This window comes from Rhea pennata, chromosome Z, assembly GCF_028389875.1.
Source record: "Rhea pennata isolate bPtePen1 chromosome Z, bPtePen1.pri, whole genome shotgun sequence".
In the NCBI taxonomy this organism is placed as follows: domain Eukaryota; kingdom Metazoa; phylum Chordata; class Aves; order Rheiformes; family Rheidae; genus Rhea; species Rhea pennata.
The window spans coordinates 47,134,009-47,148,026 of NC_084702.1; the positions used below are offsets into that span (position 1 = coordinate 47,134,009).

Here is a 14,018-nt window from a genome sequence, read left to right on the forward strand (position 1 = left end):
GACCGTTACTTTGCCTCGTGCCTTAGGAGGGGCGTCTCTTGTGGGTAGTCGGTCCTGGCAGATGTACTACCGGCGACCCAACGCACTCCTTCGCCGCAGGGAGCGGACTCCGGCCAAGCCTCCCAGCCAGGGCTTGTTCTGGGCCACTGCTGATCCGGTAATGACTAAGTGACCAGTGAGGCACAGGCAGGCCGGGCCGAGGACGCGGGTGTGTACGCAGCTGCCAGGACCTGTGCCGCGCAGCGACCGCGCCCGGTAAGGGGCTGGGCGTGGCGGCCGCGGCCGGCGCTGGCAGCTCTGCGCAGGCGCCGCCGCGGGCCCATGGCGCGTGCGCAGGCGCCGCGCGGCCGGGGCGGTGCGCTGCGTGGGTCGCGGCGCTGCGTGGGTCGCGGCGGCCATGGGGAAGCTGAACGTGGTGATGCTGCGGTACCTCTCCCGGGAGCACTTCAGGGTCCTGACCGCGGTGAGCCGGGCAGCTCGGCGTGGGGCGACGAGGGGGGCCCGCCGGGCCGCTTAGCTAAGCAGAGTCGGGCAGGACCCGTGCGCGGATGGGAGGCCGGGCCCGCGGCGGGCGGGCGGGCGGGCGGGCGTCGCTGCCGCGAGGTGGTCGCGTCTCCTGGTGGGTCTGACGCTGTTTCACTGCCAGACTGGAGGACCGACAGATTTCTTTCCCCTTTGCTATTTTAGGTGGAAATGGGCATGAAGAACCATGAAATTGTCCCTGCTAGCTTAATCGCTTCCATCGCCAGCCTTAAACATGGGGGTTGCAACAAAATTTTGAGAGAGCTGTCGAAGCACAAACTCCTGGCTTATGAACGAACTAAAAGTGAGTTTGAATTTTATATTGGGCCTCCCTCTCTCGGACAGATGCCTCGCAGTGGTTCATGCGGACGTGCTGGACCTCGCCTGTGTGGGCGGGCACCCAGGGCACTTGCTGGCCCGGCCCTCTCGTGCCCAGCCTGCGAGCCTGGATATGTGCAGCCCCAAGCGTTGCAGCTCTCTGCTGAGCTGCTCGTGCCAATAGAGGTGAGAGCCGGAATAGAGGAACATAGCTAACGTTCCCCTGCTTAGTCACAAAATTCAGCAAAAATAAAAGAATCACCAGTTAGGGCAGCATTCAAAGGCATATAGGTATCAGCCCAAATGGGTTACCATTACTATCATAATACACAAGCTGGAGCAGACTACAGAAGAGTCTGGTACCCTTCATCCCATCAGAAAGTTACTAATTTTTTTTTAATTATTATTCCCTGTCATGTGACAAGTAGTAGTTGTGCAGGTCCTTTCCTTCAGCCTTGTAGTTGCATGGGGCTCCGCAAACATGCTGTGGCAGTCTGCATGAAATTGCCTTCCTGTCTCAGTTCTTCAGAGGTTTAAGGGTGAGGATCCCTCTAGATCTTCAAAAAAATCCCAAATCCTGTCTGTCTCCTACTCTCCAAAATACTCTTCGAGCTTTCCTATGTTATTTAAACTGCTCCCATTGCCTCCATTATTGAGAGGCTAACAAGCCTATCTGTCTTTTACTGAGCTGTTAGTTTTCGTAAAACTTGTAGGTACTTAAACATCTTTATCATCTGTCAAATTGGGCTGATAATAGGCAACAGGGAGAGAACAGGTTTTTGCCTACCATAAGCTGAAATAAGAAATAAACTAAAATGAGATTTTTTTTTTACTGGTAATGTATACATAATAAGGAATAAAACATTCTGCAATTTATTCTCATTTAGCTGTCCAGGGCTACCGGTTAACTAATGCAGGATATGATTACCTTGCTTTGAAAACTCTGTCTTCCCGGCAAGTCATCAATTCTGTTGGAAACCAGATGGGTGTTGGTAAAGAATCAGGTAATTTGAAAAATGTTTTTGGTAATTTTTAAGCAAAGAAAGAGGTATTGCTGCAAGTGTTTTGCTAAAAAATGAGTAACATTTTCTCTAGATAAACATGTCAGTTGACCTGCCAAACATTTAAGATTTATGGGTCACTATTAGAAATGCTCTGTGAGGCTGCTGGCTGCATTTAATTGTTTTGTTTTTGTTTTTTGAGAAGATGACTTTCACTTTGGTTGTTCTGTCTAATTTTTGGACAGTCACTTGAAACTTTCAGGCAGGTGGCTTTTGTCTCATACTTGGTGAAAAATTTTGAACCGTTTTACAGAAAGATAACTTTAGCTTTTCTGAGATAGGAAGTCAGAATAGTGCTAGAACTATTGGAGTACTGTCTTGGTTGTTCTTAAGTTCATGCAGATTTTAGTCTGGCACAGCATGAAACTCCTTGAAGAATGAGAAAGACCATTATTGAGGACAAATGGTAGAAATGAAACATAGGCTATTATTAACTCTAAACTAAGAGGCTGGTTTGTTTGGTTCTCTATCCAGTTAACAGAAAGAAAGAGTCCCCCAGAGTATGATTAAGAAGTTTGGCTTCTGCTTTCAGAGCAATCTATATTTCTTCTTTGGTATATAGGTAGACTGGAGAGATTAGCCTAAATATAGGTACCTTGAGTCAGGCACTCTGAATTGTCTCTGTTCCTCCTTCTTTTCTTTTTCTTTTTTTTTCCTCCCTAATCTCCCACTCCAAATTATGTTTTGGATCACATCAAAGTTTGTTTTAATGGTGCACCATAATCTCTTTGACAATAATTTCTTTTTGTGTTCAGATCTCTAGTGTACAATATATAAATATAGTTGTGTTTAGTAACTCAGAGTAAGTGTAGGTGGTCTCACCATGCTGGAAGTAGCAGTTGTAAGAAGTGAAGCAACAAGTTACTTGCAGCACTTTCTCATCAGATACTAGCCTGTTAGATGCCGTTTATTTATTTTAGATGTGTGCCAGTATTTCTTTTGTCTTCTAGATATTTATATTGTTGCAAATGAAGAGGAGCAGCAATTTGCATTGAAATTGCACAGGCTTGGAAGAACTTCCTTTCGCAGCCTTAAAAATAAACGTGACTACCACAAGCACAGGCATAAAATGTCATGGCTGTATTTATCCCGGCTAGCAGCAATGAAGGAGTTTGCCTATATGAAGGTAGGTGGTTGTTCACGTTAAATTAACAATGGTGTAATAGACTGGAAGATACTCTTTAGATTTTTGTTTCAATCCATTCATACTTGTAATACTAGTAAGATTTACATGTTTTCTCTACTGGACTTGAAGTACACATTTCAGGTAATTTCTGTGGTATACCTGCTGTATACTTTCCAGCGGCAAAATGAAGCCATGCCGTGAAAGCCATATGACATGGAAACAGATTTCATGTGAGAAGTTCAGATAGTGTTATTTGTGGACAAATGACATATACACAACTCTCCAACCACCTTTATCTTAATAAGGCAGCGATTAAACATACTGTTGTTGCACTTAACTTCTTTGGAAAAGCCAAGAAAAACATTCCAATATCATTTTGTTGGTACATGAGCTCACGTCCCGAGGAAAACCTGTGAAATGCTGAGTTATGCCTTACCATCTTCACTGCGTTTTTAGTCTTGTCATTTAATTTGGATTCTTTCTGTTAACATAATTGTGGAGTATTCTTAGGGCTGTAGTCAGGAAAGTGTCAAAACAAATTCCAGACTAGACATAGATCTAATTCGGAACACAAATAACATGTACTAGTGATTCTTGCTTGTTAGGCATAAAAGATACTCTATAATTTAGGTTGGAAGGGATTTCTGGATGTCATGTAGTCCAGTTTTCTGCCCAAAGCAGAGCCAGCTTAAAGGTTAGATCAGGTCACTCAGGGCCTCATCACGTTGAGTTTTGAAAATATTTTTAGGATGGAGGTTCTACAAACTTTCTTGGCAACCTGTTCACAGGATCCCATTCACATAATTCTCTGCTTCTGTTTTCTATACTCAGCAATTTAAGTTAAGAATTTTAATGATAGTTGGAATTCAGTTAAATCATTTTCTTGATGACTTATTTACTTATTGAGGTTCCTGTTCATATCTGTTAGGAGTACTCAGTCACTTGAGTTGAAGAAGAGAACAAACCAATAAAGAAGTTGAGTGTTGGATCAAGTGAAAAACAAAGTTTGCATCAGAGAAGGCTAATAGGAGTGCTTCAAAATATTATCACTTCCATTTGCAGTGTGGAGCAATGCTGGCTGCTAATATTTAAGAAATGAACTTCTGCCTTATGGAAACTTTGTGTGTTTACTGAGTTAACGAACCAGACAGAAATGAATAGTCAACAACTTAAAATGTGGAATCATTTTCTAGTGCCTGCTGCACTATTCCTAGTTTGCTCCTGTTGATTACTTGGACTAACGCACTAGATTTGATTCTGTCTTTTTTCTATTCTATTTTCTTTTCTTCCAGATGCAAGATAATTAAACTGTGGACAAGATAGAAGTATGTTTAGTGTCTGAACTTACGAATGTAATTTGTTTTTACGGTGAAAATTCAGAGGGATGTCATGCTGCCTTCCTACTTGAGCATGTACTTTGATGCTTCTAGTTACCATTGCATAAATCTCTATTGTGCTACTTCCACAGTAGTATTTATTGCTTAGCGTAGATGGGAGTTTGTTAATATACATAATGTTTTCTTAACCATTTACTTTAATTTTTCAGCATATTGTTGTTGTCTCTTTCCAGGCTTTGCATGACAGAAAGTTTCCTGTTCCAAAACCTGTGGACTACAACAGGCATGCAGTAGTTATGGAACTTATTAATGGTTATCCCTTGTAAGTACTGAAGCTTGAATTCTCTGTGTAATAGAAATCCTGACAATGTTAGGTTTAATAAGGCAACAGGGTTTGCGTTTTTCCTTGGCATATGTGTCAATTGTGACTTACTCGTGCTTCCTAGCCTACATGGGCTATAGTTCTGTCTAGTTATGGTCTTCTTTGTTATCTCTTTATTCAAAGACGCTGGTATTTCTTTTGTCCAAAGAAATTGCTGAATTAGGCTGATATTTTAATTATGGAATACATCAAAAGAACAGTGAGGCATAGGTTACTATTAGAACTGTTTTCTACATAGAAATTGTGTATCCTGTATGCCTTTCATGTTGAGATCTTTCTTTGGCTTCAGTTTATGATCCTTGCAGTGGTAATTCAGCTAAAATTACAACTCACCATCTTACAACTTTTTTAAAAAGAATGAGTTTCTTTGCTTTATACACCTAGAATATCAGGTATAATTAGCTTTGTTGTTGCTTCAGAGAATGTTTCACTGAGTTGCTTAACATCTAGAAACAGTAAATATCATTGAAGTTTGTATGTGAAGAGGTAGCTTGATCTGTTTGCACAGCTGAATGCATAAGGTCTGTTTAATACTCAGTCTAGTCCAAAATAACCTATGTGTATCTTTGCTGTAGATGAAGCCCTTCCATATGGGCATCAGCAGTGAGAGTTTACTAATGTCACTGTTCTGCAGTTCTGACCTGAAGGAAAGGCTGTAGTGGATGAGATATTTCAAATATGCCAAGATCTTGCAAGGGGCCAGTTAACATAACTTCTACTTCCAATTAATTTTAGTATTCACATGAAAATTTTTGACAGCAGCCTTATACAAAGCTGCTAGACTTCCACTGTACTTTGTTTGTGTTATATGAAAATGATTCATTCTCATAACACTGTACTGCTGCACTCAGACCAAAATATCTCATGAAGTAACTGTAAATGCTGACCTCTTCTTGACAGTGGTTAGTGTAACAAAACAACTGCCTTCTTTCTTTGTCTGCTTGTAAAGAGAAGATGATCTGTATTTTGCCCTGTTAAGCTGCTTTGCTTTCACTAGTATAGGTTCAGGGAGGAGTTTTGTTTGTTTGTTTTTGTTTTCCCCTGAGTTACTCTATAAAATACATTTTATGAAAGCAAATGTAATGGAGCCTATTGATCTGACTACAGAAAGACCTAGTTATCGCTGCTACTGAGAGCAGGAGGTTGGACTAGAGATCTCATGAGATCTCTTCCAGCCTGAACTACCCTGTGATCCTGTAAGATATATTTCATCTACCTTGTACATATTTCATATAATTTAAGTCCTTGAAAGTTCAGAATATTTTATTTAACTTTGCAGATGTCAGGTGCGCCAAATGGAAGATCCTGCCTTGGTCTACAGTGAATTGATGGATCTAATTGTAAAACTTGCCAATCACGGTTTGATTCATGGTGATTTCAATGAGTTTAATCTCATATTAGATGATGACGACCGTGTAACTATGATTGATTTCCCTCAGATGGTATCAACATCACATCCAAATGCTGAATGGTAGGTGGAAACTTAAAGGTATTTTCAAAGTAAATCTAGCAAATGATGATAACGGCAAATGGTCAGCTGTGACTCCTCATTTTCTTAAGCCTGTTTCTAATTGTTTCTAATTGTTTCTACTATTGTTGTCACATGGCACAACATGACAAATTTAGTTTGAATGAATGGAGAGAAATTCTCTTCAGGATAAACATGCAATTAGTTCACTGGTTCTTGAACAGAATGATGTCTTTCAATAAAGAAAAGCTTAGAAATAAACTGCATGTAAGCAGTTTGTCTCCCTAGCTTTTTCTTATGAGATCACCAGTAAAACATTAATTTTTAAATAAAGTTTATATTACAAGACGTTCAGGGTAAAAGTTGACCAGTGCAGTAAGTTTCATTACCTTGATGTTATGTTTCTACAATTCTGTATTTTTTCAGGTATTTTGATAGAGACGTTAAATGTATTAAAGAGTTCTTTAAGAAACGTTTCAGCTATGAGAGTGAACTCTTTCCAACGTTCCAGGATATCAGGTATAAAATGCCACATGAATCTGAGTTCTTCTATTTATGTCTTCTTTTTCTGGTGCTAAGAGAATAATGGATATTTATGAGAGAGATGAAAAAATAGGTGCAATTATGCAATTTAAAATTATATTTTTGTCATTCCTGCTGTAAGAAGGATCTGTTTTCTTCAGCTAAAGCTGCTGTAAGTGATTTCTAAAAGCTGAAGTGCACTTTAAAATCTGCTGCCTATTTCGCAGTGCCTACTGGCACTGAGAAGGGGAAGATCCAAAGTCTTGATACAAACAAGAGATATCTAGGAAATGTTACAGTGATGCAGAATCAGGTTCTCTCTCTGCTTAAAGCCTATTTGACACGTCTGATATATGGAGGATTAATTTATGTTCCCAATTTTAAATTTATTTTTAAAATGCCAGTAAATATGGTGACTAATATTTTCAGATTTTTTTGATGTTTTTGTCCCTTTTGAAAAGTCACTTTGCACACATTTTAAGAATGAAGTTGTTGCAATGAAAAGGATTTTATTTCATATTGAGCCCCTTTTCAAAAGGGAACCACACTTGCATCAATCTGTGCAAATGTCAGTGTACCCTTTATTGTTCTGTGTGCATAAACATTACTAGATCTTTAAATCAGATTATATCCCTACTAAAATCAAATAGCTTATTCTAAAATGCTGGTTGTGGAGATGGAATCATCTTCTGTAGGAGAAGTTTGTTACTATCAGGCTATGGTCAGTTAACTAATTCACCCAAAGCTCAGCATTATCATACTGTGTGCCATATGTTACAGAGTATACTCTGTAGATAGCATCTGAATAGTTACAGTGCAACTTGATAGTATTCTTAATCCAAAATAAGGCATGTTACTAGCACAATGATTTCATGTATTAAAATAAACTTATTTGTACTGCTTTCTCAGGAGAGAGTATTCTCTTGACATAGAGATTGCTGCCAGTGGCTATACAAAAGAAATGCAGGAAGATGATGAACTGCTTTACCCAGCAGGTCCTGATGAGGATGATCATAGAATAGAGCCATCAGAATTTGTAGAAGATCCTGAAGGTAAATTCGACTTCCTCAGCACAGATAAAGAGAACAATGGAGACTTCATACAAGAAGTGGATGATTTCTCTGAGAGCAGATCCTCTAAAGGCTTGACGAATTGCAATGAAGAGGCCGATGAGACTGAAAGTAGTGAAAATGCACAGAGGCTGAGTATGTCAGAGTTGAATTCTGCCTTAGAAGGAGTTGAAGGGCAAACTACCCCGTGGAACACCAGTGATGATGCAGAGAGTTCTGTAATTGCTTTTTCTGAGGACAAAAGGATAACTGAAAACACTGCTGAAGCTGAAAATCAGACAGGTCAAGGAGAAGGCCATGGTGACAGAGATGGTGAAGATGAATGCCCTGATCTGGTTGACTTGTCGACATTAAACAAGCAATTCAGACCCTACAGGTAAAGATTCACGTTGATTGTCTAGGAGTCGTGTCCACCCCCCCCCCCCCCCCCCCCCCCCCCAGTAAATGGGCATCCTCAAAGTAGTTCAGCAAGGACTGTTCTTCAGCCACCCATGTTTAAACTGAAGACTAAAATTTCAGTTTATTTTTTTAATGTTAGAGTGAATATCTTTCCTGTTGATCTCATGCTAGGTAACCTGTTGATTGGTACTATATATGTGACCAATCAGTTGTTTGTCAGTATAGTATCCAGTGAAAGAACTAGTTTTGGAATTAATACATAGATTCATTCATTTTCTGTGATAGACTTTTTTTTCTTCCATCTTTTTTTTTTTTTGCTTTATTTTACTTAATAACGATAGTGAAAGAGCTCTTGATGTTAAAGTGCTTCTTCTGAATAGCTCTTATGATTAGATTTATAATTAGAATGCTCTTTATTAAAGCCAATTCTTTGCTCCCCTTGCTTAGCTAAGTTAGCCAGAACACGTTCCTTGGAATATATTATTCAACTATATTTTCCAGTCTGTTGTTCTGGCTTTTAATTCCTTTCCTGACCTGTTTAGAAATTCCTGCTTACTTTCAGGTTTGCTATCTTACACATAAAACTATAATTCTGAGTTTGCCAGCTCCTCATGTATCTGAATACGCATGGAAGTTCTTGCACTTCTCTTCTTCTCATCCCTTTGGTGTTTTAGGGAAGTGACTTGTCTAGGCAATATGCAGAATCCAAAATACTATTTATCGCTTTCTGAAGTCTCTTTTAGTGAATTTATTATGTATGTGACATAAAATGCATGTTTTGAAGAGTTAAGATTTCAACTGTAAATTCTCTGTAGTACTCAGATGTTGTGTTGAGAATTTTCAGAGATTTCAAAAATCTATGATTAGAAAACAATGGCCGTAAATAGCAAAAAATGTTTATTTTGTTGCATGGAATAAAATATCTATTTATGTATTTTAGAAATGAAGAGAATATGGCTCATGTCAATGAGCACAGAACCAGGACTAAAAGTATCACTTCAGTCAGTAGTGTTGGGAGCTGTTCAACCATTCCACCGGTAATAATTGCTACTATTATTTTCTGGTTTACTCTCAGACTATCTTCCATTGCACATAGCAGATAGTAAACATTTATAAAAATGTTCTCTAGCATTATTTTGAATTGAATGGTCATTATGATGTACCTCTGTGGTTTGCAGTTCCATACCCACAGAAAAATAAGGCTAATATTTTTGTAATTTTTTAGAAGTAAACAATTTCCAGCACTTCCCAGTATGGGTTGCTCTTTGCTCTGCTTTTCACCAAAGCTCTACACCAGCACTAGCAGCTCTCTTCTGTAGGCAGTAACAAGTGTACAGATGGTAGTACACTAATTTAAATATAATCGGTTCAGATACTTCTCTTGTTAGCTATAATTAATATTTTTGCATTTTTTAAAATGAATGCTTAAGTCAAAATTTAGCTTGGCCATTTCTACTTCCTGTGTTACAAATTTCTTCGCCCTCTTCTCTGAAACATTCATACAAACTCATTTGAATAGGTGGGATTTGGCAATGTGAATTTGACATGTAAATGAGAACATTTTGCAGCTGAATGTAATGTCTTTTTTTCAACCCTAGTCTATATAGTCAATATGTTTTCCTTTATCACATTTCAAAAGTGCAATTTAATTTTAAAAGGAAGAAGATTCTTTCTAGCTAAATTATATTGCCCATATAAAACAGGAAGAAACTGCAGTCTTATCAGCTGACACAGTTGATCCATGAGGTAATTTTTCTTGTGGGTCAGACTAGATACTTGCCACTGTAGATGTGTTGATTCAGTTTCATTAACAGTTAGGAACAGCAGGTCTGAAGAATCTGCTTTGAGGAACTTGTTAGTGTAGTTTTCACTCTTTCATGGCATGGAACAAAAGTCAAAGTGTGCAGATTGTCTTTCCAAAGCATTTCTACTGCTCAGTAAGAGAATGCATCCTGTGACTATTGTGTCTGAAAACCCCAGTACTGGCAAGAGTGATTAGTTAGTTAGATTTGATGATTCTCATATGCAAGCAGTCTCTTAAATCCAGGGTCTGCTACTTACCACTTCAGTAGGCTTCTAAAAAAGGCTTTACCACATCCTATTAAGTGATGTGTTTTATTTTATGAAGAAGCCTTGTTTTAGACAAGGGGCCTCTAAGTGCCTGTATTATTCATAAAATGCTTGGCTGCTTTACTTTTTTTTTTTTTCTTTCTTCTAAGATAAGTATGTTAAAGATATGGCAATAAAGTTAGAAAGTTTATTAGAAAGTTTATTTTATTTAGAAAGTGACTAACAGATTTTTCTAGGACTTCATGTGGGAAGGAAACAGATGCCAGTGTTAGTCATCACAGTTCTTATTCTAGGGGGATGGCCTTGTCTCCCCCTAAGGAGACAGGGGCTTAGATTAGAACTGTGCAATGAAGGAAACGAGAGCCAGGATGACCTGCCCGACACTCTCTAGCTTCTAGTGCTTGACGTCTATTTTTTATCTATGTTTTTTTCTTTTGTCCCCAGTTCATTAATTTAAGTCTGCAGGAGTTCTTTTTTAAAAAAAAAAAAAAAAAAATTGTTGCTACTAAGTCTTATAGAGAAAATGGCTTGAAATTATGCTCCAATACCACTTGGTGGCAGCAGTGTCATTATGTAGCTATGAAAGGTTTGTGAGTTCTTAGGGGGATGTTTGTTCTGTAGGCAGACACATAAAACACATTAGAAGTACTCAGATGGCAAGTACCTAGCTAGTATTCTGTTCCAAAAGAAAGAAACACAATAGCAGGAGAAGCTTTCTAGAGATTGGCCACATAAACGATTTTTAACACTGTACTATCTTGCATACCACTTCCTCAGTAACTGACCACATACATACATACATGCTCTTATGCTAAGTAAAATAAGTTTTCTGCCCATTGTGGAATCTTATTTGAACTTCTGAGTGTTAGAGCTAAAGAAAGGGTATGTATAGTGAGCTAACTGTAACATTTGAAAATTATTATAAAAGTAAAAACACAAGAGAATGGCACTGGATTAAGACTCACTGAGCTGCTGAGAGCCAATGTCTGTTATTGCTGCTAGCATTTCTTTTGTTTATCCAGCTTGCTTTCTGTTCAGTGGACAAAAACATTAAAAAACAAACAGCATAAAGATATTTTCAAATTAAACATGTAGACAATTCTTATAGGCATATATAAAACAAGAGCAGTAGACACATTCATAACTTAGACTATCCTGAAAAGAGAATGTCATGAATTATGGAAAATCAGCTATTCTAGATGAAAACAGTTATCTTGTGCTTGTACAAATCTTTGTAAGGACAATTCTAATTTAATTAATTAGAGAAAATTATGTGAACTGTCAAAACAGTTAAATAATAAAACTGCAAATCAGTTTTCTCTGAAGCATTTAAATAGTTGCTTAGGCTTAAAATGACCATGATAAAAAGACTAGTGAGACTTCTATAGTGTAGTTGAGCAGTAAAGGTTTGTGAATTTCAATTTTGATTACATACCTATGAGAGATTTTTGACATCTGTGTTGCAGTTTCTTGCTAGTTTTAACAAAAATTTATGAGAGAAAGTCTTTTGCTGTCCTTGACCACAGGGAAGAGAAGTAAAGAAGCCTTCCTTCAGGGTTCTGCCTGTAAAAAGTGCAGAATGACAGCTGCCTAACTGACAAAAGATGGCATCAGTGAAAGTTTTAATTCTGATGAATTTTTCTTCTGGAATATTTAGAGAATCTACAATTTTTATTAAAAAAGCCAAGGGAGAAATGCTAAGTACCTAACAAAAGAAGGACACATCAGATACAACTGTTTGTTATTATAAGGGGGAGCAGAACTGAGAAAGAAAACATAAGTACAAATAACAAATGAAATTTCTGTAAAACCACTGCCATTCTAGGGAAATGGCAGTCGCTGCTGCTGCTGTTTCAGTGTTGTTGCTGTAGAGGCAAGGGACAGTCCTGAGCTTGTGAATCTGAACAGGAGCAGCCCTCTCAGCTGGAAAGGCATCTTGCCTCCCAGCAGGGGAAGACGGGAAGTGAGAATTCCAAAGGGTTCCTGACCGCCCCTCTTTGCTAGCCACACTGGTGGTGAAGAGGTGTACTTGGAGCACAGTAACCCAGGCTTTAAATAAAAATCAGGGTGCCAGAAAAACAGACACAAGCCAAACTGCTTTACTCTACAGGGGCATGAAATGCTTTTGTTTGTTTGTTTGTTTGTTTAAGTTAAAAGTCATTTGTCAAATCTTCAAGCATAGAACATTACCAGCTCTTACATTCTTGTGGAAGGCATGTTGGTATTGAAGTGCAAGATTGTTATGGGATGTCTTAGTACTAAATGATCTTCAGAAAATACTGATATTGAATGTATTTACTTGTAGGAATTGGTGAAACAGAAGATAAAGCGTCAGCTGACCAAGCAACAGAAGGCTGCTCTGAGGCGGCGGCTGCAGAAAGGAGAGGCAAATATTTATACCAAACAGCGTCGAGAAAATATGCAAAACATTAAGTCAAGTTTGGATGCAGCTAGTTTCTGGGGATAATTTATTAAAGCTTCCTTTAGAACTTCAGAAGACTAGTAATACATACATTTGAAATAATTATAGTCTGGAGCAATAGCCCTTTTATACAATGGAATGTTATTTTCCAAAGCTAATAAACATCATTCTGCTTCCTGTTCTATCTTTCAAGATAAAAGCACTGGCTGTGATTTTAAACTGAATCAGTGGTATCAGACAGGTTAACTAAACTAGAGTAATTGCCAATCATGTTAAAAATGAGTTGTTCTATGTTAGTGTAAGGTTAAGAATTTTTGGCTGTACAGAAGATTCCTCTTAAAATTTTCCCTTCCACATTAAAACCAGTTTTTGCAAGGACATGAAATTGAAATCTAAAATGCTGCCTTCTAACATTATAAACAGATACTTCTTCAGTTTAATTAAAGATCAGAGAAATGTGAACCTGATAGCAGTTAGTACTGAAACAGTTAACACTAAGATCTCTTTTGTACCTGTATGAACACCAGCAAACCATATGTTAATGCCCATACTTTGAACCCAGCAATTCTCATTTATTTTCTCTTCACTCCAAGCTTTCACATATAAATCTTGCCCCAGAAGGACAAGTAATAAAACCAGTTTTGTACGGATCTGGCAAGCACTCAGATTTTTGAATGCGCCTGTGCAGTTGCAAGTAAGGTTCGTTCCTTTGTATCTAATAACTTACCAACAGGATGATGACCTTCTGTTTTCAAATATATTACTCTGACTTCCAGCTTGTAATTTTCTGGTGCCCTTTGAAGACCTTAAAGAAACACAAACATCTTTAAGCAAGGTATTTCAAGTAATAAAATAAGATGGTGTCTGTATTTTAAAAAAATACATCCTTTATTTAAAGGAGAGAAGTGTTTGTGAGCGCTGAAAAGGCTGAAGGAAGAGACAGCAGTTCCAACTTTTTCTTCGGTCTCGTTTAACCTTCCACCCAGTGTATCTGCTCAGTCTGTGAGATGGAACACTTCTTAGGAAGACCAACTTGACAGAAGTTTAAATCCTTTTATTTTATTTTATTTTTTTTTTTTTTTGACATCTTAGATCTATTTTATTTGCCTGGGATAATAAGGAACTTGGAATTTGATCTTTGATTTTATGCTCATGTCTGATTGATAGTATCTGTTCCGCTCCACCCTATGTTCCTGGTATGCCTGATGATACCTCATTTGGGTTGCTGCCTATTGAAGAGTTACAGCCTCTAGCCTGTCTTGCAGCATGCTCTTGCTTTTGAAGTTTTAAATTTTTGCTTTGTTGCTGGAACAGTATAAAA

At 38.2% G+C, this 14,018-nt stretch overlaps 1 protein-coding gene across 2 annotated transcripts; it reads left to right on the top strand.

The window, feature by feature from the left end:
• The first annotated feature begins 340 nt into the window (after positions 1-340).
• RIOK2 (RIO kinase 2) lies at positions 341-13,347 on the top strand. 2 transcript variants are annotated; one of them, XM_062600299.1, is made up of 10 exons: positions 341-463; positions 688-826; positions 1,728-1,844; positions 2,852-3,027; positions 4,598-4,686; positions 6,026-6,217; positions 6,641-6,733; positions 7,646-8,182; positions 9,146-9,242; positions 12,581-13,347. In XM_062600299.1, exons 1-10 carry the CDS (start codon positions 398-400, stop codon positions 12,740-12,742), a joined length of 1,668 nt encoding a protein of 555 aa, XP_062456283.1. In that variant the 5' UTR covers positions 341-397; the 3' UTR covers positions 12,743-13,347. The 2 variants fall into 2 exon arrangements, with proteins under 2 accessions (XP_062456283.1, XP_062456284.1); XM_062600300.1 differs by lacking the exons at positions 341-463; positions 688-826 and adding an exon at positions 935-1,026.
• The last annotated feature ends 671 nt before the right edge of the window (positions 13,348-14,018 follow it).